The sequence below is a fragment of the Falco rusticolus genome, chromosome 7, assembly GCF_015220075.1.
Source record: "Falco rusticolus isolate bFalRus1 chromosome 7, bFalRus1.pri, whole genome shotgun sequence".
Classification (NCBI taxonomy): Eukaryota; Metazoa; Chordata; class Aves; order Falconiformes; family Falconidae; genus Falco; species Falco rusticolus.
Genome location: NC_051193.1, coordinates 5,957,037 through 5,980,028, shown reverse-complemented (window position 1 = coordinate 5,980,028; position 22,992 = coordinate 5,957,037). Strand labels below are relative to the sequence as shown.

General features: G+C 34.8%; 1 protein-coding gene across 1 annotated transcript in view; it reads right to left on the bottom strand.

The window, feature by feature from the left end:
• Positions 1 to 22,992, bottom strand: part of DENND4A (DENN domain containing 4A) — a 56,369-nt gene that overhangs the window by 20,915 nt on the left and 12,462 nt on the right. The window contains 12 exon segments of the mRNA XM_037396230.1: positions 3,989 to 4,134; positions 4,383 to 4,601; positions 6,536 to 6,636; positions 8,503 to 8,678; positions 9,261 to 9,405; positions 10,077 to 10,135; positions 13,449 to 13,515; positions 15,800 to 16,041; positions 16,739 to 16,908; positions 18,433 to 18,502; positions 19,578 to 19,827; positions 20,442 to 20,771. Coding sequence (XP_037252127.1) covers positions 3,989 to 4,134; positions 4,383 to 4,601; positions 6,536 to 6,636; positions 8,503 to 8,678; positions 9,261 to 9,405; positions 10,077 to 10,135; positions 13,449 to 13,515; positions 15,800 to 16,041; positions 16,739 to 16,908; positions 18,433 to 18,502; positions 19,578 to 19,827; positions 20,442 to 20,749 — 1,953 coding nt within the window. The 5' untranslated portion in view covers positions 20,750 to 20,771.

The window sequence follows — 22,992 nt, the reverse complement described above, 5'->3', positions numbered from 1 at the left end:
ACAGCAGCAGAGACGTACATCAAGGCTCCAGGCAAATTTCATTCCATTAAGACAAAAATAAAGAGCCAAAGCAAAACTTAGCCACCTCAAACAAGATACTGGGGTACTATGGACTATTTCCCTTTGAGAAAAAGGACAGATAGGTCTTTAACTTAGAAGCTTCCTCTCCTACTGTTCACACTGCAGAAACTACTAGTGACAGAGCAAGTATAACTCATATTACATTCTACCTGAGAGTCTTGATACTTGTACCGATATTTGTATTGCTTTGTCTCTGATCTTCTGTCACCAACCACGTCTCCTCCAATACCTCATAAGCGCTGCTTCTGCTTATGGCATGAAATGCATCTCCATCTCAGAGCTGGCACTATCAAAAACTATTTACTTCCTAGCATACAGAACATGCTATTTATTCACATATTGCCTGCCCCACTGTTCAGCTAAAATAATGTCACAGTTTACATTTATAGCCATTATTTAAGTGGTTTAAATGGCAACGAAATCACAGCCAAATGGTACATTATTTCAAAGAAATTAATAAGCAACCTGTGGAACCCAAGGATGCACGTTATTCATGCCTTAAGAGTTTAGCAACAGAGAATTAATATACAAAAAGCAGCATATTCCACAGTTCTCTCCCTGCGGTGAGGTGGAAATATATCAAGTAGTTTCAGCAGAATTCCTGAATATTTAAAGTTTCATAAACATACGAAGAGGTGTTCTTAATTACACGTTTTACTGCATGAGACAGATGGAAAGTATTAGCAAATTGAACCAGCCGAGTAGCAAGAACATATGGCTCCTGAAAGTGGAAATAAACGAAACGTTACATGGCAATTTAAATAAATACTTTTAAGGATTTAAGCCCCCCCACCAGTTACAAGTTTCACCAGTGAAATACTTCAAAGCCAGCAGCTTAAATACATATTGAATTGAGGTAATTCTTGAATTCCTGGAGAAAATGAAAACTTGTGAGACAATTACACCATATCTTTCAGCAGAAAAAAAAAAAAAAGGTAATCAATTACAATCTCTGCTGCTGCTGTCTAAGATAAAATAACATGTAGAGGAGATTATTCTTCAGCTTAAACTATTATTATAAATTATTTATGACAAGGCTTAGATTGTATTTTATAGATAACTAATTTCATAGTTCATAAAATTTGTCTCAACCCAATGGCCTATAACTAACCATAAGAAAGTTTTGTATCGTCTTTCAACCCATGATATCACTCTTTCATGCATACCCTTTCAGGTACTGGTTCGCCTTGTGAAAGACAAATATATATATATATATATATATATAAGTTCACTTCATTGGAATCATTCAAATTTGGTATGTGGTCAAAGAGCACCTTGGCTAAAGCTCTGGTTCATATAACAGTCCTTGGTACACTTCAGTATTTTGACTTTGTATACAGTTTCTGTTAAGCACAGTATCAGAAATAAGAGACATCAAGAAAGAGAAGCAGGGAAGGTGAGGCAAATCTATCATTGTTCAAATAAATCCTACATGGGAACCCACTCCCTCACGTCAGTGAGCACCTAGGTTCACAAGCAATTCTAAAGCCATGGCAAATCCTAAGTGCATAGTAATTCCAGTGCCTCTGTTTCCCCACAATTATCACTGTCATTGAAGTAGCTGTTGTCCCATTAATAAAACTGAATTAAATCCTCACCGACAGAAGCTGGAGAAGTACAACTACTTTCTGTAAAATTTATTGTCATGGCACTGTCATGAGCATTTTTTTATAGCAGAAGCAAGCTGCCCACAGCATCAACTAGCAAAATAACTGGCATTAGAACAGAGGAGTCTTTGCTTCAGCTGTACAAGCGGCTACTTAACCTTTGAGAAAAGGTGAAAGCTCCAACAGCTCCACAGATTATTTGCAGTCTCACAGTGGCATCACCAACCTAAGCATTACTTTTTCAGAAGAACAGTTTGAATTCCCAGGCAAGGTACTTTAGCTAGGGCATCAACTTCAGTGCCCTCGTAAACCATTCTATAAAATGAAATATAGCAGATAGAATTTGACACTTACACAGCCATCGCATTCTGAATAAAAAACCTATTTAACGTTAGTCAGAGAACTAACCAGCAACACAGTGGAAATGAAGTACTGCTCAACAGTGTTTAGTCACCGGGGTATACTCCTGTCTACAAGACCTCCCATTTTTAAACACTCACTGGCATACAGCAAAGCAAGCACTACATGTTGAAGGCTTTTTAACTGAACTATAGGATAACTGAGTGAGTATTACAGAAATGTTCGTCATTAAATCAATTTACAACCCATGAATACATGCAACTCATGCTGCAGAGCTATGGAGCACACTTTTGAGAACTACTACTGAAAAAATAGAGACTAGCAAAAGCTATGAAGAGCATTAAATAATATTAGACCATGCTTTTATACTTCTCTCAAACTTAACTGCTTTCAGATTTGTTTTCAAAACAACTTACAGCTCTTCTGCACTTTCATAGCAGAAACAGCCATAAATAGAAACTGTAAATAGCAGGTTTTACAGTCTTCAGTATTAATTCCTGTGAAACAAACAGCAGGTGACCTACTTTACAGGCAATCCTAGACAACTCTGCATTACTTAAACATCAGTGTCCCAGAATAGTGTGTTACAGGTAGCCAGTGAGATGACAAGTAGGTGTGGAATGTCTTATAATATTCATAAAAATTTCTTTGATGTCACAATAGAAGCAAACAGGGATATAAGAGAGAGTTTCACTTTAGTTCTTCTGAAAACAAAAACTAATGCAAAAAAATTGTCAAGCTGCCTCAAAACACTTTTGTAGACCCTCTTTTGAAAATTCATTGTCTTTCCAAAGCTAATATACCTGTCCTTTTTAGAAAATTAGTCCTTGAACAGTGCTGAACACTATACTAATGTGGACCTTTCTTACAAACAAGTCTGAGTGATACTTCCATGGAAGATTAAAACAGAAATCCACTTTGAGCTAGGAAATCCAACATTCCGAGAGCTCCAGTCCAGCAGAAGTTCTAAGTTTACTTCAAGAAAAACATCAATTGTGATCAAGTTGCACTTTCACACTCCTTGTCACATAATTCTGAACAATTCCCTTTCTGTCTCATTACAAATGAGAGAACAGCACAGCAACAGATAGCAAGGTATTCCTTTACTGCAACATAACACAATGGCAGAGTAACAGAACCCGCAAAAAATGACAGCTTCTGCAAAACTTGTGTGACACACCGTAATAAATATTGCTTATGTTAAGAAACCCATACATTTAATATCCATCAATATTTGATAACAAGGTCATTAGAAAATACTCCTATCCAAGAGAAGACTATCAATACAACCATTGTGTTCAAAATATCAACATCAGCAAGCTGGTTTTGAATCAGGGGAAACAAGTGACAGCAGTATGAGTGAAAGGAAAATTGATAAAGATTCGGTTTAGTTATTTACTTTTAGTACAACCCTTCTAAAAATTCTCCAAGAGTAACTAGAGAATTGCTATTAGAAAAAAATGGCCAGCACATTAATCAAAAGCAGGTCAAGGAACCCTTTATTTATAATGATTAAAGAACAGTGAGACTGTATTATATCTTTTAGTGTGCTGCTCATCAACTCCATTCCTAAATGGCTGCATGAAGTATTACACAATCTATAAAAATTATTGTAGTTCTATCTAAGGAATATTAATCTCCGACAAAGAACTCAAAGCTGCTGCTTTACAGTCAGAATATTACACTTCCTACTATGGGCACACACATGTGAAAATCGGTACTTCTATTTGTTCTCATATTTATACTTTCAATAATTCAAACCAGAAAGTGAAATTAAGCCCAACAAAAGAGGAAAATGGAAGGCTACAGTGACTAGAAAAAAAAAGGAAGAAAAAACCAGAAATAAACTCGTCCTTCAAATATATTCTGCTTGTACTATATCAGATAATGTAAGCTACAGCAGAAGTTAAAAAACTATATGGATTTGAAGACATGCTTACTTTATCTACGCAGTCATCAAAAAATGCAAGGCTTGCATCCTTATCACTGACAAAAGAACACTCTTCAATGAAGCGAATGAACATTTGAGTTTTGGTCATCAGGGTGTAGAACTTCTGATGTGAACGATCTCGACTTTTGAGGAAACCTGTAAAGTGAAATCACAGGCATGTAAAGAAAGCCCAAACCAAAAAAGCCCTCACCAAAAGTCAGCATACATTCTGCTCATGAGCAGTAACCTTTCTGTAATCTTTGCTACTACTATGCAATTTTTTCTGCACTTACATTTCTATCACCATTTACAACACTAACACCACAAATGTTTTTATTCTTTAAATAAGAGAGAATCAAAAATTAATAAGTTAATATAAATAAAAGAAGTTTATGACTCTTCACCTTGTAGTTCAAACAGAGAACTTGCATCTGTGGCTGTTTCAGAGGGTGCCTCGGTTATTGGCCTGAGATAAGACCTGTAACCTTTTAGTATTGAGGCCATGAAACACAGAAACGCTTCTTGGATCTCCAAATCTAACAGATGCAATTTCTTCCCAGAATTAAAATCATAGTCATTCATTGCTAATTCCATTAATGCATCTTCTCTAGGTCGCTGTTGCACTGTGAACAAAAACAACATGATGTTTTACTTTTTTTTTCCCCCCCAATACTGGAAAAAAATTCTCTTTATCCTACTAGGTTCACTGATTACTGAGTTCCATTAAGTTTGGAACAGATTAAAATATATGCAATTAAATTCAATCATGACACGTGACAATGGATTCAGCTTGACCTTATATGACCCCTGTATCTCTGGATAATATCAAAAGCAAGATACACTTACCTTTTCAGAACATTAGTTACTACAGCAACAGAGAGAATCAGTATGGACAGAGCTTTAAAAAAACCCTTAAAGAAAGCTGTTCGTAAAAATATGGGAAAATTTATACAAGAGCTGATTAAAGAAGCATATTTTAGGGACAAACACATAGGTATGATGTGTGTGTTACTTTTTTTTTTTACATTGCCTTTCATTTCAAAGTGTTCCCAAAAAGCAGACTATACATATTAAATACCTCTATACACAGAAAAACACCACTCAGATGTAAAATGGAGCCATCAAAACACAACACAATGCAAAACACCCATACAAAGTAGGTGGGTTTTTTTTTAATATCTAGCAAAATCCCTATCCTTAAAGCAGGTACTTGTATCAACATTTTAAAGCCATCAAAACTCTAGCTAAGACTTCACTGTTACACTCACAGAGTATGGTAACATTCCAAAAATGTCTCAAAAAGGTGAAAGGATGGTTTCATTCCTGTCTTTCCATGTAATACAATTATAGCCAACTTTATAATGGTACCATGTTTAAACAATTCACTCTAATAAATTTAAGACCAGTACCACATATATACAGAAGGCTGAAAAATTTTTCTAAAGAAATCCTCACAGTAAAATATAACAAAATTTTGAAGCAACAGACAATTTTCGTTACCTATCATCTATACACATTTTTTTTGTGCAGCACACACCAATAAACTTCTGTTTCTGTACATTCTAACTAGGACACAAAGTCTAGTGACCTCAATAGCCAAGGAGATGTAAACAGCCTTTAAAAAAAATAAAGTGTCCTAAATCCTAAATACAAAGATCTCATGCAATATGCTTTCCGGGTATGTATTTCTCAAACACGCAGTGTTGATCATCCCTGTCCTTATCATACTCAGATTTAAGTCTTAACCACTTGCTGCCTGTGCCACAGCAACTTGATTTTACAAATGCATTATTGCTCCTTAAGGCTCCCTCCAATGCCTACGGAAAACACCTAAGCAGACAGATAATGCCAGAGTGCTGATGGACTTCCTTCCTTCCCACTTCACAAAGCCTGTTAGCTATGATGTCCAAGCACATCAGCTGGCCTTGACTACATTTATATTTGCAAATGTTTTGTTTTAAAGAATTTCACTAACATTATCCCTATCTATCTTTCTGCTTTCTCACATCAAGGTTCAATATACCTTGCTCTGTAATATTTGAGGATTCTATCAACAACCAATCTTTTTTCTTAGAAATGTCCACTAATTGCTATACCTTTAAACACACAATATTTAAGACATTTGCTATTTCCATCTTAAAATTTTAGCTGAAGTACTGCCAGCTTGAGTGTCAAAGTTATCTCAATTGTCAAGACATCACCAGACTTGAGCAGGCTTTGAAGACAAAACAAAGGTCTTTATTAGGTCCTGGCCTACTCTTTGCTTCACTATTCTCTTCTCATTAAAGCTCTGCATTTTTTTTGATATGAGGATCACATCAATACAAAAGAGTATTATCTATTGAGCATTGCCTTACATATGGAAGTCTCCTCCACCCCATTATCTCCAACATGGGTTCTAATCCCTGGATGTAAAGCACAGATTTTCCCATTCTGTATGAAAACATTATGTTTAGTGTAATGGGTGACTTAACAACACGTTTAATTAGCTTTATGCATCTGTCCATGTGGCACACTACAGCCAATGTAAATCTTATAAAGTACTTCCCCAACTCACATTCTGCCAGTTGCTGATATAAATTACTTAAAGTGTTCATCAGATGTTTACAAGGTTTCTTTGGTAGTATCTTCCATGCAATAGCTTTCTTATCTCCAGTTCTGAAAGGAAAAAAAAAACCCCAAAAACAAAATTATGAGTATATACTAGAATACATGTATATAGGCCTATATTCAGATGATTTTTCTATCCCACCAGAGAAATGCAAGTACACAATTTGCTCCATTAAAACAGGCCTTTGAAGGATTGAAAACCAACCAAAGTCAAACCTGATTTACTATATGGATATCTGATCACAGCCATTCAACCAATGCCCCGTATTTCAGGATGACAATTATGCACCCACACTCTAGCACTGAAATCAATCCACTTAGAACTCATGAAAGATGGATTAATAGTACTAAGCACCTGCCACTGCAAAAGCCACCACCACACATGCTATGTTCTGAGCTACAGTTACTTAAACTAGGATGGAGACAACGACTAGAATGCTTGTAGTAACCTGAATCAATTTGGGATAACTGCATTGTGTTTTGTGCATATAGACTTGGACTTAACTATATCATTACTGGGATAAAAAAAAAATAAAAAATCACAACATTCTTTGTCAACAGAGGGCACCAGCAAGCCTCAAGACTCTATTGGTCAAAGTTGCAAAAATTGTAAGCATTTAACACTTCTTTCCATACAATGAAACTCAATTAATCTGTTTTAAGAAAATTCATAGAAAATCAGTTAAAAGTATAACGAAAACAGAAACAAGCGGAAATAAATTACTTTCAATTAATGAATATGTAGCTTATTAGACAAATACCAGACAAAATGCACAAATGTGTTCCTCAACCAAAAACTAACAAAATCAAACCCAAAGCTATCACAGTCTAGCTTGTACTAGTTACTAAAAACTTCAGAGCAGAACTGCTATACCAACTTGGTATCACCATGAAATTCTTAACAGAAAAATTCTACTTACTAATAATGTATGCAATCTTCTTTAAATCCACACACAACTACTGAAGCAAAAATAAACCCATAACTAAGAAAATGTCAGAAAAAAGTTTTTAGTTAGGCATAATAATGCCGAAAGACTGCTACCAACAGGATGATGATACAAAAGAACACTAATCAAAGAGTTTGAGAAGTTAACACTAAATGTATACCAAGTATATTAAACAGTATCCTAAAATAAAATGTTTGTGATACACAAGTTTCATTTTGTGTGGTTTAGAATCTTAAATTAGAAGTCTTACTCTATTTTTGGATCACATCATCACAAGGAAATAAATAGTTTTGTTTTGAAAATCATAATAACATGGACTGTTTCTCAATGGTTTTAACAGTGCAGCACTGTCCCTTGCTAGTATGTTAGATACTAGATTATTATGTTATTCTGTAATACTAATTCTCTACACAGTTCTGAAGGAGAAATATTACAATACTGTTATTTCAGTTTGTTAATGGCATGATTCTAAGTCTTAATTAAGACTCTCTCACCCATGAAAGTTCACAGCTCTAATTCTCAACATGAAGTTCCTATACTTCATATTGATATGGTGTAAGATTTAATTGTTTTAATTTTCAAGCAGATTCCCATATGAAGATACAAGAATTTCTCCAACACTAAGAAAGCTGATCACGAAAAATGAAAATGACTGTTCTCCTCTAGGGACAACAAAGTGAAACACAATATGGCCAATCCAGGAAATGTGCCAAAGTGTGCAGTAAGATTTTAATGTAATAAAATAAAAAGACAATAATGTTCCATGAGGATTGTACCTCCACTCTGATGTGTTGAATATGAGATATAATTTCTAGCTTGCTCATTTCAAGACTGATGATACATTAGAAGTTTAGAGGTTTAAAACAAACAAAACCCTCCAAATTTTTTAAAAAAGCTGGTTTTTGCCTTTGAAAACAAGAAGCAAAAAAAAAATCTAAGGCAGAAGAAAAACTGTTAACATACTTACTGAGAAATTGTATTGGTATCTAGGTCAACGCAGCTAACATCTGGTGGAGGGTCATAGAGATCAAAGTATCTTGAATCAATTCCCACTATGAATGGGCATGGTGCACTTAGCACATCTGCCAGTGCCAAGGGACAGAGAGGAATATACGGGCAAGGCCAGTGGAAAGGAAATATCATCTTTGAAAATATGCAGAGACAAAACATAGGTTAAACATGTATAAAACCATCATCCATGAAAGTATAAACCTTACTTTGCTAACTGCCAGTTCAAAGTTATTTAACATGGTAGATAATTATTACTGAAAATCTAGATGCAGCTTATTAAAAAAAAAAGTACACTCATTTCTCTAAAATTCAATTTGTAGGAAAAAGCTCTTCAGTATAATAAACTGTATATAGCAGAGGTAGCAAAACAATGCTTACTGAAGACAGACAGGAAAATAACATGCATTTAAAATTCCACAAGAGAGAATACAGTGCCATTTGGGAAAAATCAGGAACTCTTACTTAGTGCATTGTGATGACAAAACAACGTGCTTATTTACAATATTTACAGAGAAAGAACCAAGAAGTTACTTTTTCTCTTTTGTCTTTGCAAGAAGGCATCATCAGCAACATGAATTTTTCTCTTTAATTATATTGTTCTTATTTTTAAATAACTGTTAAACCTAACAACACTACTACTAATTTTAGATTTTATCTAAAACCTATTAATTTTTCCAGTTACAGATGTATGATTAAAAAAACAACATTACTTACAGAGACTAATGCCTCTGTCACACTAGTAAGGACAGAAGGTCGCAATGAATGGATGAGAATTTTATGTTCCGTCACAGCAAATACAAGTAGAGTTACTGCATTTTCAGGTCCTAAATTTTGAAGTAGTGTAGAAAACTTGCCCCCACTGTCAGAAAATATAAACACACTGGTGAGTTACAAGGGACCATAAAAAAAATGTTCAATAACAAAACAGAAAACAAGGCATTACATTAGGATTTCATAAGCGTAAGTCTGCACATCTTTCTTTTAAAGAAGACTGCAAGGCAGACGACTTAGTACACTTCACTGTTCAGTGAAGAACGGTTACTTGCCAATAGTAACCATGATTCCTTGAGGCTCTTCAATCAGCCTAGACTATTTTCAGAACACATGCATGATGATTTTTCTCTTTGAGAAGCAATTTACAGGGAGACAACATGGATTTCTTTTATCATTCTCCTGCACCAAGACATGAAAGTTAAGACAGTCACAGAACTCCTTCAATTACCTTGCAATACAACAGCTGCACTATCTTGGGAGCCCAGGTACCAACTCCTAGTAAGGGGATCTAACAATTTATATTCTGCCTCAAGAACCACTAAAATTGTTTGAAAAAAAAACGCAGATATTGTTCATTAAGTATGCATCCTTGCCAGGGCACAAGTCTAATCACATAAATAAACTTCAGATACACTAACTACAAAAGGTACCAGCCAAGGTATGTTTATTTGCACAATTACAACTCAAAGTACCAAATTTTTCTGCAATGTAAGTCAGAATATGTTTCACAATTAAACAGAAGATACTGCAACTTGCCTCAGTGGAAGGGGTGATGACACAGGTTGACTAAGAATCAGGTTATCGTGTGGAGATAGCTGGAAAAAGATTTTAGAATACATTCTTTTTATTCTGAACTTTGGAAATATTTGTTAGAAATTACACAACTCTAACAACACCTAAAAATAAAATTTAAAATAAGCTGAAACTTACATATCCCAGTTGTAAAGCACTGTAAGAAGTGGCCTGCAATGCTCCGCATCAGTATCTTATCAAAAACCAGGCAAAGCATGACCTTCCTTTCTGGATCAGAATTTAATACATTGCATATTCATAAACAGAAATTTAAACTAGCTAATACTGCAAAAATTGAAGGGAAGTGAGGACCCATAGCTCATGCACAGCTTTCAGCAGCCTGGGGCGGGGAATTCTTGCTGGGTTTAGGGGGTAAGAGACTGATAAAATGCATGAAGGAGAGAGATGGCACAGGGTGATGTAAAGTAGTCTTTTCTTTGGAAGACATCAAAATTAGGCTCTTAGCTGGTAGAAATGGCTCAGCTCAGCTTTGATAGCATCTTCAAAATTTGCATTAGTTGAAGATGCAAGACAAAGATCTTACTAATTCTTACTTCTCTTACATCAAGAGCAACCATTCATATATTCAGCATGAACAGGAAGATTCAAATGAGTACAAGAATGCAGATATACAATCTATTTATTTAAAAGCTTAACTGACATTTTCAGCCATAGCAAATCCAAGGTTACAACATAGCAGTTAGCTTAATCCTCCCTGCTAAGTAGTCATGCATTTTCCATCTATTGTATAAAAGCACACGTACAAGTAGCTGTAGTAATTCAGTAAGTCACCGTAACTTGTACAACTAAGCTACAGTTCTAGTTGTTACTGCAGACAACTTGCAGTAAATACTTCATTTTTGAATGTGCTTCAACTTAGACGCCACTGCAGGTGACCAGACAATAGAAGTCAGAAGATCTGATGAATTAGTTATACAAATGCCAAAGCACTAAGTCACCTAATACTGTGCTGGACAGGCACACAAAACATACAACATGAACAAAAGTCTATGCACTACTGCTTCCCTGCATATTTCACATAACAGAGCCTTTGAAGGCTTATACGACATTTAGCTTCACTGACAAACGAGGACGGCCACACCATTCTACATGCTGCATTTGTCTTGAAGTAAGTCACCTTGTGACAACCACCACCATTAGCTTGTTCAGTGAAAAAAAAAAAAAAGTCAGAGAACTAATTTTTTCAGCCTGAGGTAACCTTCATAAACTACCCTCAGAAAGAAAGCATCAGCCTAATGTCCTATGACTTTTGTGTTTCAGCAAAAGCAGATAAAAACAATCAAGCATCTATTCAAAGAGCATGTCTCCCTTCGGCAGAAGGGGCACTTACTGCCCTCATTCTTCAGAGGGAGAAACGCATTACTCTTGAAGTTTGAAGCTTGCAAATACATCATTAGAACAGGAACATCTGTGTAATAAGGAGATGTAGGACACCCAGAACAGTGTCTAGCAGATTCCAAATCAGAAACAACATATCAACAATGGCAGCTGGAAACTGGCAATCAGGTACATTCCTGAATGTTTTACTAATGGCTGTAATTTCTTTAAACTTAAAAAGTCAGACACATGCCATGTTCTCTCTCACTTGTAACAGATGCTAAGAAGGATCTAAGTATGGGTTACACATCCAGACTGGCATACATGTAGTTACTAAAATACAACAGCTCTCATTTTCAGGAAGCGTATAAGCACTTGCGAGACATTCTACACCACCACATACTCAGAAGGATTTGCTATAATAGCTATTTAGCAAAAGACTACCCTGTTTTAAATTAACAAGCTTCAGAGAGAAATTACTATTTCTTCAACAAAATGGAAACCCAAAAGCTTGTAATTTTAAAAAATCCAGGCATTTCCCACACTACTTTTGGAAAAATATCTTAGATATCACACTGAGTAAGATCACAGGTGACTGTATCAAACACAACTCTAAAGTCCCTGAAAGCTGCTGGAAGGAAGTACTTAGTCGTAGACCTCAACTACCTACTTTAAAAGCAGTGGGTTTTCTAATCTGCACATCATTTACATCTAGGTCTTCCTGGAACATATACACCCATGTATACTTTCACAGAGTTCCCTATAGATTCAGACTAAAAATAATCAGTGTTTTTCTCTAAACTCAAATATAGTTCTCTGTAAATTTTGTTTCACATTCCCTAGCAGAAATATATTATTGAATGTGAATACAAAAAAAACACCCCCAAGATGTTAAAATACTGTGTCTTGAATTGAACTTTAAAATCATAGTAATTGACAGAAGTGTCACATACAGTTGTAGTATAACTGTTCTCCAACCCCTTTTCAGTAACAGTAATAAATATAACTTCTTTAAAATAGCCAAGTACAGTAAAGAGTGTCTTTAATACTCAATACATTCTATAAAGATATAACCCAAGACGTATTTACTCTGAAACACTTCACTACCATATGGTATACTGCACTAAGACTGAAAACTGCACAGGGCTCTCCATATTTTATTTCATACAAGTAGTAGCAGAGAGTAACATCATTTTGTAACAATTTGTTCAAAACCATGGGATTAGTAGAATAACTACAACTGGAATAGAGCTGTCTTTTCCTAGCAAAAAAACCCCAAACAGAACAGTCTCTACCCGTTTTGACTCTTAGGAGAAAAGAAAATAAGGAAGATTTAATAACACTGCACTTAAGAAGTCTTTGAGATACAGGTTTCCTCTCTCCCACCAACAGTAACATGGGTTGAAATTTCAAATAACAGGTAACCTAATTCTGGCAATTCTATCATTTCACTCACACACAGTAAAATATGCTAGGTCTTCCAGGTGGGACTGAGTAAGGGTCATATTTGATAAAGTGTGCCTCTTTTGAACATGCACGGCTCTTGCAGTTTTCAGTAAGAGCTATCCATTATGTAGAGGACAGCATGAAACCCTTCTGGAAAATGGGTAATCATGAATATACGCTTCACATCTGGTTTTAATTTTGTTTATTTTACACTCAGTAGCAAGAAGAAAACAGTTCAAAAGCTATTGCAAAAGTCAAACCAGGTATCTACTTTGAGTAGTTTTTCGTAAATTTCCATATACTTTGGAAAAGAAAATTAAGTTCTAAGCTCACTACACAGTTTCTTAAAATACCTCAATAAAGTCCTTAACTAAACTGGAAACAGAACAGTGAAAAATCTGTAAGGATTAAGTGTATAAATTTAGGGGGAAAAAAATCCTGAAAACAATCTGAAGATAAAAATTACATTTTCCATTCACTAACCTGTTCAACAGCTGTTTTGTCTTTCTGTCTTTCTTAGGATATAGCTATTAAGAAGAAATTTACACTTACCTGAACTAGAATTCTTGGCCTCTGAGGGGATGGAAAAGGAACTTTATGCATGAAATGGGAAATGTGTCTAGAGGAAAAGAAAAATGTTGATTTAGTGTAAATTATAAGCTTAAACTGCTATACCTCAAGACAAAATTATTGCCAGTAAGATTAATTATTATATAAAAATGACACATACTTATTCAGAAAACAGAGAGGAAAGAAAAAAACCCCAAAACATTCACCCAAATGCTACAGGGATATTCTGACCTTCAAAAACCTATTTTTCTACTAGAGACAACCAAAATGGCAGGACAGATTACCTTTCAGACTACAAACTTGGTTTCTGAGACTGAAAAATTACAAGGAGCTTTTCTTTAAAGAAAAAAATAATAATTTGTAAAGTAGAAATATTCATGTTTGAGTATCATAATACCATTTTATAATCATTCGTTTGAAACTGGCTTGAAATAGCACTATACCTCAGAGACTAGCACTGGTTATTTGCAAAAAAATATTCACAGCTGAGTATCAAGGAGAATCATTAATTTCATCCATTTTCTTCACATCCATTTTCTTCAGTTCCAAATACAAATGTTATGTAAGATTTCTGATGAAAAAAGTGTTAAATTTTTTCCATATACTACAAATACAGAAAATGTTTTTAAAATTTGAACAAGTTCTCAGTTTTATGAATTGATTAAACTTCGAAAAATTCTAAAAGCATAAGAATTCTGCATAATACACACTTTCACATTAAAAGATACTACATGCAATCAGTAGAAACTAAGGAAGAAACAAGTAATTCATCATAAACTGCATGCTGCAGCACATACTTTACTGTGATTTCTATCACTCTTATCATTATGACAGAGACAACCAACAAAATTTTGAAGAAATTCAGGCAAATCCACAAATAAGCACTGATTTATAAAGACTTATTTTACATGTTTCTGATTCAAAGCTACGTATTTCATATGCATATTGCAGTGGGCTGCACATTACACCATTAGGTGTATGCAAAACAGATTTTTACTGTGTTTTTAATTGTGTGTGCTTGTACTCAGCTTATAGAACTGCAACAAAAAGTTAGTCACATAACTGGCATCAACCAGAAGCAGTCTTGTGCCTTCTCTTCACCATTCCTCAATTGAGCTCCTTTGTGTCAGCATCAATGCCTGTGCAGCCACATGGCAAATGAGAATGGGAAAGGAACTGGGCTGACAACAGATTTGGGGTTTTGTCTTTATTACCAGTGTATGAAGAAGACTGTTGCAGAAATATGGAACCTACAAGCAAACATCAACGGAAAGGTCTGCTGCTTGCAGAAGCAGGGCTGACCGAAAATGTTCAAGTATGCACGTATGGCAGAGACAACTTCATCATCAATTAACACCCAAAGAAACTAGGCTAGATGCTATATTAGTCTTGTGCAAGACAGTGTAGCTGTATTTACATTATCCACAGTAAATTGACCAGTTTACAAACCAGAATAAGCAAATAAATCTGTAAAATCAAAATTCATAAAACATTATATTTACTTCTATTTTTATCCAGTCCCAAATCTGAAAAACCAAAAAGTTCTCAGCCCCCCCCCAAAAACACAACCAAGATCTTTTCATTATCAGAAGCTTACACTATCAGAATTTTAAAATTCTGATAAAAATAATGAAGTGGATAAACAGTCACCAAAAAATGCTTAATCCACGAAGTCAGAGTCTCTGACAAAAGTTAATATTGAAGTTTAATCAGAAAAAAAAAGACTAATGTGCAATAAAATAAAAAAGCAAATACTGCACTTGAAATCTGATGCATTAAAAAGTGATGTTAGCCTAGAAATATTAAATAGTATTATGCATCAATTACAGGTATCAACCACTTCTTGGATGTAAGGATTTCTCTACATTTTAAAATGTGAAATCTTTATGTGAGAAGGAAATTAAATTTATCACAAATAGAGGAGAATTACTAGTGTAAAAAACCTCAATCTGGTTTGTTCTCTCTCATTAGACAACAAATAGGCATTTGAAAAAATGCAGAACTATGTATTTCATTCTCCTAACAACATATGCAACATTAAGAAAGGATTTGTAATCTTTCCCCTCCTAATCACTGTGCTAAAGGGGGCAAAGCTAATTAAAAAAGGTTTTCAGAGATATCTTCGCAGGCACTGAAGTCACAAATAAAAATCTGGGCTTTTTCAAGGAGTAGGTAAAGATACATTTAATCAATGGAGAAAAGTGCTTCATCTAGCATAACCATTATATTTAACGTTTGATGACTAAAATCAAAAGGATATGATAGGAAACTCAGAAGTAAAACCAGAGCTCTCATCAACTGAAATTACTACAAAAATTTTTGAATTTACTTACTTCTCAATGGGTAGGACATGTGGGCCAGAAATGGAGTAACGATACAGAAAGGTAAGAAACTTCTTGAAAGCATCAAAGAAAGGCCAGTGAGAGAGAAGACAGATGCATTTATTTGTTTGAACTGTTCTGCATGTGTCTGACTTTCCTTCAACAGCAGCTGCTAATCCCAGTTGAGATTTTTGTTTCTCTGAGAGATTCTCTTCAGGATACAGTTCATAAAACTGAATAGCAGCACCATACACCTGCAAAAAACACAGTTTATTTGAAGTCAATAAATCTGCCTCAGTCTTCAAAGCAATCTAACAAACCCCAAACGTGCAAGGAAAATCAAGTCTATGTTACTGTTTGAAAAGTTACATTAATTCATCATCTTCTGAAACAATCTATTCCGGAATATTCTTGTAGCTGTGAAAATTCAGACTGTCTATTATTTATTTAAAATACTTAATGTCACATGAGAAAAAGTAATTTATGAAACCATTTAAGTGAGAGAAAAATAATCATTATACAGAGTACAACTACAGTCAACTGCTCCTACAATTGCCTTTAAAGCTATTTTGGGAATCCTTTATATACAATTCAAAGCAGTATTCCTCTGACATCCAATTTACTTTTTTGAACAAGTATTTACATGCAAGGTTGTTTCCATGCTTGCAATAAAAATAGTATACTTACATGTATATGCAGTCAGAATTTTTACAGCTCTCTAGTTTCAAAGACTAACATGATTGGAAAGCAAAAGGAATACAGGTTTATATGATCAACAGTCCAGCAGTGAAATAAATGCAAGTCAGTCTTTAAAGTAGTCTTGGATATAAGCCCAAAAGAAGAGATTCAAGTTTGTCTATGAAAATACGCACTACCATCATCCCGAACAGATAAGCAACCAAATTTTTCAACTTAAATTATTAGCAATATCTTTTTAAACTTTAAAAATACCTTTTCTGCAGAAGCTCCAGTTAGTACAAACGTCGAAAAAACTGGGAGAGGGTATTTACTGTTAGACGGCCAACATTCAATAGTTGCACCCATAGGCAGACAAAAAAGAGGCACAGATTCTGGTAATGGGAATGATTCATAATCTTCTTCAGGATACCTGCATATTAAACCTAGAAAGGCAATTTGTAAAGAGGCAGTTACGTAAGGAATAGCAGAGATATATTTGCAATAGCTCACGTTACAAAAAATGCCCAGAAAATTCATATATAAGCATATACTAACTTCAGAAGATCAATAAAGTTGTAAAGATGGAAAGGGGTGTCACGCTGGGTCTATGGAGAAGTCACCTCACTAAAAAACTGCACTCAAGTCCTACCTGCTGTTCTTGGAACTATTCATAACTAATTTATCTTTCTCTGTTTGCAGGTTGTGTGCATCTCAGCTATTATTATAATAGTTCACATTGATCACTAGTATGAGGACAGATTTAAAATTTAGTTAAAAAACGTAACCTGGATAATTGAAAAATAAGACCGATGTTCTCAATTATGATGGCAATTAATTCTTGCCAACAAAAGTTTCCCAGAAAATCTGATAATAATATTAATTATTTTTAGTATCAATAGAATCAAAGCAATTAATTATGCTGATTCACCTCTGCTGAGGATTCGGCTAATATGCCAGGCTCATGTGTTAAGACTTAAAGACAGCTGTAAATCACCAAGTTCTGAAGCAGGGGCTCTTAACATACAGGCCATACACATCATCCAGCTGTAGCAATCTATCCTTTCCTATTGCCAACCCCAGGAACTCCAAACTGAGAATGAATATCACGTGAAAGGACTTAGGATTTCTCTGTAATACAGAACACAATCACTACACATTCTTTCCTAATACACAGTGAATTATTAGTACGCAATAAAAAAATGGTAATCAAGAAGGACAGTGTTTTTTTCCCCTCACTCATGAAAAAAAAATTCTGTGCAAGCTACTACCAGATGTAGGGCCTTTTAAAATTTTTATTTTGTTTACAAGTTCATTGTCCACCTTTCAGTTTGTAAACAACAGTAGTTTAAGACTGAGAGCAGCATCTCACAGGGATGTAAGTGAATTAAAGCCTGAATCAGGCTCAGGACTTGTACTCAAACAAAATCAGGGGTTAAAAAACAAAAACAAAAAAACCAACAAACCAACACATTTCATCAGAGCCATAGCAAATCTGTCTTACAAATATATCAACAAAATAAAGATGATACACAATCCAAAAACACCTAAAGAGATAAATGCCACTGATGTTCAGGGCAGCGTGGAAGTTCCACATTATTCTTCAAGATGTTTCTTAAAGAAAGTGATCATGAAAATGCATCAAATAATTTTTGTGGTATTTTCTTCTGCGTATATACAATATTAAGAGACAGTTATCAGCAACAGGTAGGCACAGAGGTTTGTAGAAACCTGTTAAAATACAATGAAGCTTCTAATTAAAAGCAAGTTTTAAAACAAAATTGTCATGATACATAATTCTAAGGCTTATTTTAGGACATGTTTTTAAAAGAATTCTTCAGGGATAGCTTCCTTTTTGGGTAATGCAAAGACTGTGTCTTTGTCAAATAATTCTTTAATAGAAAAAAGTATTAAATTACAAATAAGCCTGTATATCCTAAAGATAAAAAAGCTATATAGTAGTTACATACCAGCTTTATACGATATGGTGTTGGTTTTTGCCACAGACTTTTTATAACATAAATACACTGCTGATCCCCACTGTAAAACAAAAGAAATTATCGGATTACGTGATGAAGTACAACAACAGGACCTAACAGAAAACAGTGGAGGCAAACCTTCTCTTCCGTGTTTACATAGAACCATAACGTACACACAAAACCACAGAGCATTAACATACAGGAATTTTGGGCCTACTACGCTATTTTTTCTGACAATGGCCACAAACATAACTGAAAGACAAGTACTGTGTTCGCCCTGAGCTAACCAATCCATGGCAGGCCCCCGCCTGGTCTCTGCAACAGAACTGGTTTATATACTGAAGCATGACATCTATAAATTCTTCTCTGAAATATTTATTAACACAACTACAGAATTTTAAGTATAGCTGTCATCCATATAAATATTTAAACCTTTCTCCATTTTGTTAAACTTCTGGATTAAATGTGTCTATAGACACATACACACATGCACACATTTTTATATACACACACACACACACAGATTGTAATGTTTCCATTATTAACTACATTTGTTTATTACTTTAAGTTAATACTTTATTTTCTTTTGTGCCTGCATTTTTATTTTAATCATGCTAATCTTTAAACCTAATTAATTATTCCATCTGTGATTTCACGGTCTGTGAAACACTGCACCACAATGTCATTTTTTTGCAGCTTCTAAACAACAACTTCTTTTCTGGTACTGTTAATGTTTTTAAATATTTTTAAAGTTCTGAATTTCTGGACATGAAAACAAAGAACACGGAAAGCCACAGAATGGAAAAGACCAGCACCCTTTAAGGGCACACAAAGCTTTTAGAAATGTGAGAAAGATAAAACAATTTCTGTAGGATGACAGGTGACAAGTTCTCAAGGATTAATCCAAAACTGCTGAAGTCAGCACTAAAAAGACTATCTGCTCCAAGACTTCGAAAAAGACTTTGTTCTAAGCAGGAACAAAGAAATGTAATCCTCCAACTCTTCCAAGACTTGAATTATCTTTGAAGAGCGCTTATCACAGTTTTTCACAAGGTATTCTGAGAACTGTCACAAATACTCCACACACATTACATCACTGAGTATCAAGTGTTCAAAATCCAGATTTGCAATCTTACCATACTATTATTAAGATTCTTGTCAACCTTGCAGAACGTATGTGGAGGGGTCTCTCCTTTACTTGGTATGATTATACATATATCCGTAACAGCCAAGGTGTTTTGTGTCATGTTTTCAGATGCTCTTCGGTAAGTGATGTACACTCTCTGTGATGAAGCACTGCCACTAATATTAGCAGGCCGACCATATGGAGTAGTTTGAATTATTTCACAACCTTGCTTTACTCTTTCTTTCCCATCATATAAAACCCTAGTTAAAATGGGATGAACAAAGTCAGAAGGCACTTTTTTTTTAACACTTTGAATACTTACACTATACTAAGAGTTATAACTGAATAGCACTAATTTAATAGCAGCTCTTGTTTCATCTCTGATCAAAACATTTTTACTGACAATTTCCAGTCACATTACATCACATTGCATTCTAACAGAAAAGTTTTGTGATGAAGCTATACTAGTTTTTCCTCACATATAATTTTTCTAAGTGTTTTGTTTACTGCAAAATAGTTTTCAGTTCTATTACAGATGCTTTGCCTGATCCTAAGAACACTCTACAACTCACCTCTTCTCAATCTGTATTAAATAGGTTAAGCATCTTATTTCAACCCAAATATATACATTCAAAGTCATAAATGGCTTTGACAGCTCCAAAATGCAAAGAATTACAGCTATCATTAAAATCTACTCAGCATGCATTTTTCCTACCATACTGGGTTACAGTATGCTCAAGTCAACAAATATCTTCTGGTTCAGAGTTTTGCCTTACATTAAAGAAGTATGGTATTTCAATAAACCTGCCTTATTTGCTCATTAGTCAAACAAAACTGCCAAAATCACCTACCGGAACAGAAAAGAACAACTCACCCCAAATCAGTAAGTGGGGGCTTATCCCTTCCTCGACGATAACACAGGTATATTTGTGGTCCTACAAGACTGCCATTATTGAGATCTGCAGACAGTCCTGAGGGAGTAACATCTATGCATTTATATCCCTGAGGAACTTCCTCCCCCAGAGATTTATTAAGTACTGTTACATCTGTAATAGGTTCTTTTGGTTTAGCGATTTTATGGCAAGCATCATTGAAGTGGATTTCTTCCTCTAGTGGTTTCGAAATATCCGTTAATCCCGCGACAACAAAGTAGTCAGCAACACGAGCCCCTTTGTCTTCCATCTTCCATTACAAGATGTTATAACTGGTAAGAAAGAAATAAGTTATCAGTATTTTTAAAGGCAATCGTAAGATATCGGAAATAATAAAATCACGTTTATTTTAAAAACCAGAAAATTTGCAATAATTTAAATGAAAACACAATAGAAGAAATTAAAAGAAAGAAAATCATCATCAGATCACGTAATATTTTTCATTTGTAATCACAATCTTTCTAATTTGGAATTCCGAGTCACAGTTTTCCAAGATTTAACAACTCAGATTAGAAAATTCAAATGGCCTCTTTTCATTAACTTACACACTAGAGTAGCTGAACCAACAGGAACAGTTACAACAAAATACTGTGCAAAGTTCTGCAAATAGTTCATTACTTCAAGTTCATGGTTGAATCAAAAAGTAGTTCTCATGTATTCTGCACATAGTCTTATTATGGCACCGTGTTCCCCGTGACAATGGATCTTCTAAGGCATGATCTGCAATTAATTTGCTTCCTGAATATTAAAGGTATATGCAAAGGCTGTCTTGACTATTTTAAAGATATAACTCTAGTATTTGCAGCCATGTCATCCTATAAGATTTTACATCAGATACCAAGGCCAGATCTTCTTGGAGTATTTTTGCAGGCCGTAAGTTGATACCATTTTATTTTACTGTGTTTTGCAACTCAGGTCCTTGATATGCAACCCATGCATAGCCAGCAATATACCAGCCTTTATACAGAACATTTAAACCGAGTCAACTTCCATGGACTACAGACCACTGTGAAACAAAAACATTCAAGACCACGTGAAGAAGTTTTTCATAATGAGAAGACAGTCCTGCTGTTCCAGCCAAATTGCGTTGGGAAATTACATTCTTTCTTCCTGGGTCATATTGATCTTTATATATGAATTCTTTCTGTATAGTGATTTTCTGGTTTTTGGTTGGTGGATGGTTTGTTTTTGGGTTTTTTTTTTTTAGTGTTTGCTACCAATGTTGTAAATTAACTTCAGCTCAGGACAAAGTAACATCTATAGGATGAAAAGATGGCCTTGCAAACAATGCACTGCACTACCTATCAGGAGGTTCAATTTCTTCTTTGTCAGAGACTCCTGGATACCTTTGCAAGTCACTTAAGCGTCATGTCACATTTAATAGCTGGGTTTTGCAAATAAAGAAAATACTTTCCACGGTTTCATGGAACACTGAGAAATAGGCTTAAACTGTTTATCTAAATCACCCATATCTGCTGGAACCTCAATAAAGTAGCTTCAGGAAGTTTACTGTCATCAAGTTCCAGACTTCTTAAACCAGACATGATATTTAAAACTCACTTTTGTTGAATTAATTTTGTTTGGGTGTAAAATTTTTTCACGAGAGAAACTTAAAATACAGGAGTCTGAAGAGCTTGCTAATGTTCAGAAACTCAAAAACCAGAATTTAAAACTGTTTGAATGGTTGGTACAAGACTTCAGTTCTCGTGTCATTTTTATTTCATCTGCTTTATTTCCCTTTATTTTCTGCTCTAGGTAGCAAGTATCAAGCCTTATCAAACTTCATACAATTATAATTCTTGGGCTTTACCAACAAATCTTCATTAAAACAAGCAAAATAAAATTAGACATCTTTCACTGGAAATTAAGAAAATTATTTCCTAAATTGATACTGTGCATTTAATCAAATTGCTCAGATTTCCAGCACCAGCCCCGGCTCAGGAAGAAAAAAATGTCAGCCTGTGCCTGACTACTATATCAGCCTCATCCACCAGTGCAAGAAAGGCAATTCCATCTTCTGGCTCTTATTTTGTAGGTTGTTTTTATTTTGTTGGAGCAACTGACTTGTCTGGCTTCTAAAGTTGCAAGGAAATGAGTAACAGTTTTTATTTAAGGATTATTTACATTATTCAAGAAAATACCAAGAAAACCCCACAAACCATCAGACTTTTGTTTCTTTCTATATAGTTAATGATCAATATGGGACACTTGAGAACACGATTACTGGGAAACAATCATCTATATAAAGCAGTGTAACAGTTTGTAAATGAACTGTTCGGCTTGCTTTCTGAGAGAAGAGAGAACGCAGTTACAAAACTGTGCTTAATTTAGCCTAAATTCAATTATTTCAAAAACATCTGGAATACGTTACTCAATTAGCAGTATATGAGCGTAATAACTACAAACTCAAACTTCTCTGAGTGATATATCCAAAGACACACAAATTCAACCACTGCATATGCTGCCTATTACTTCACTGTACATCTGGCTTCA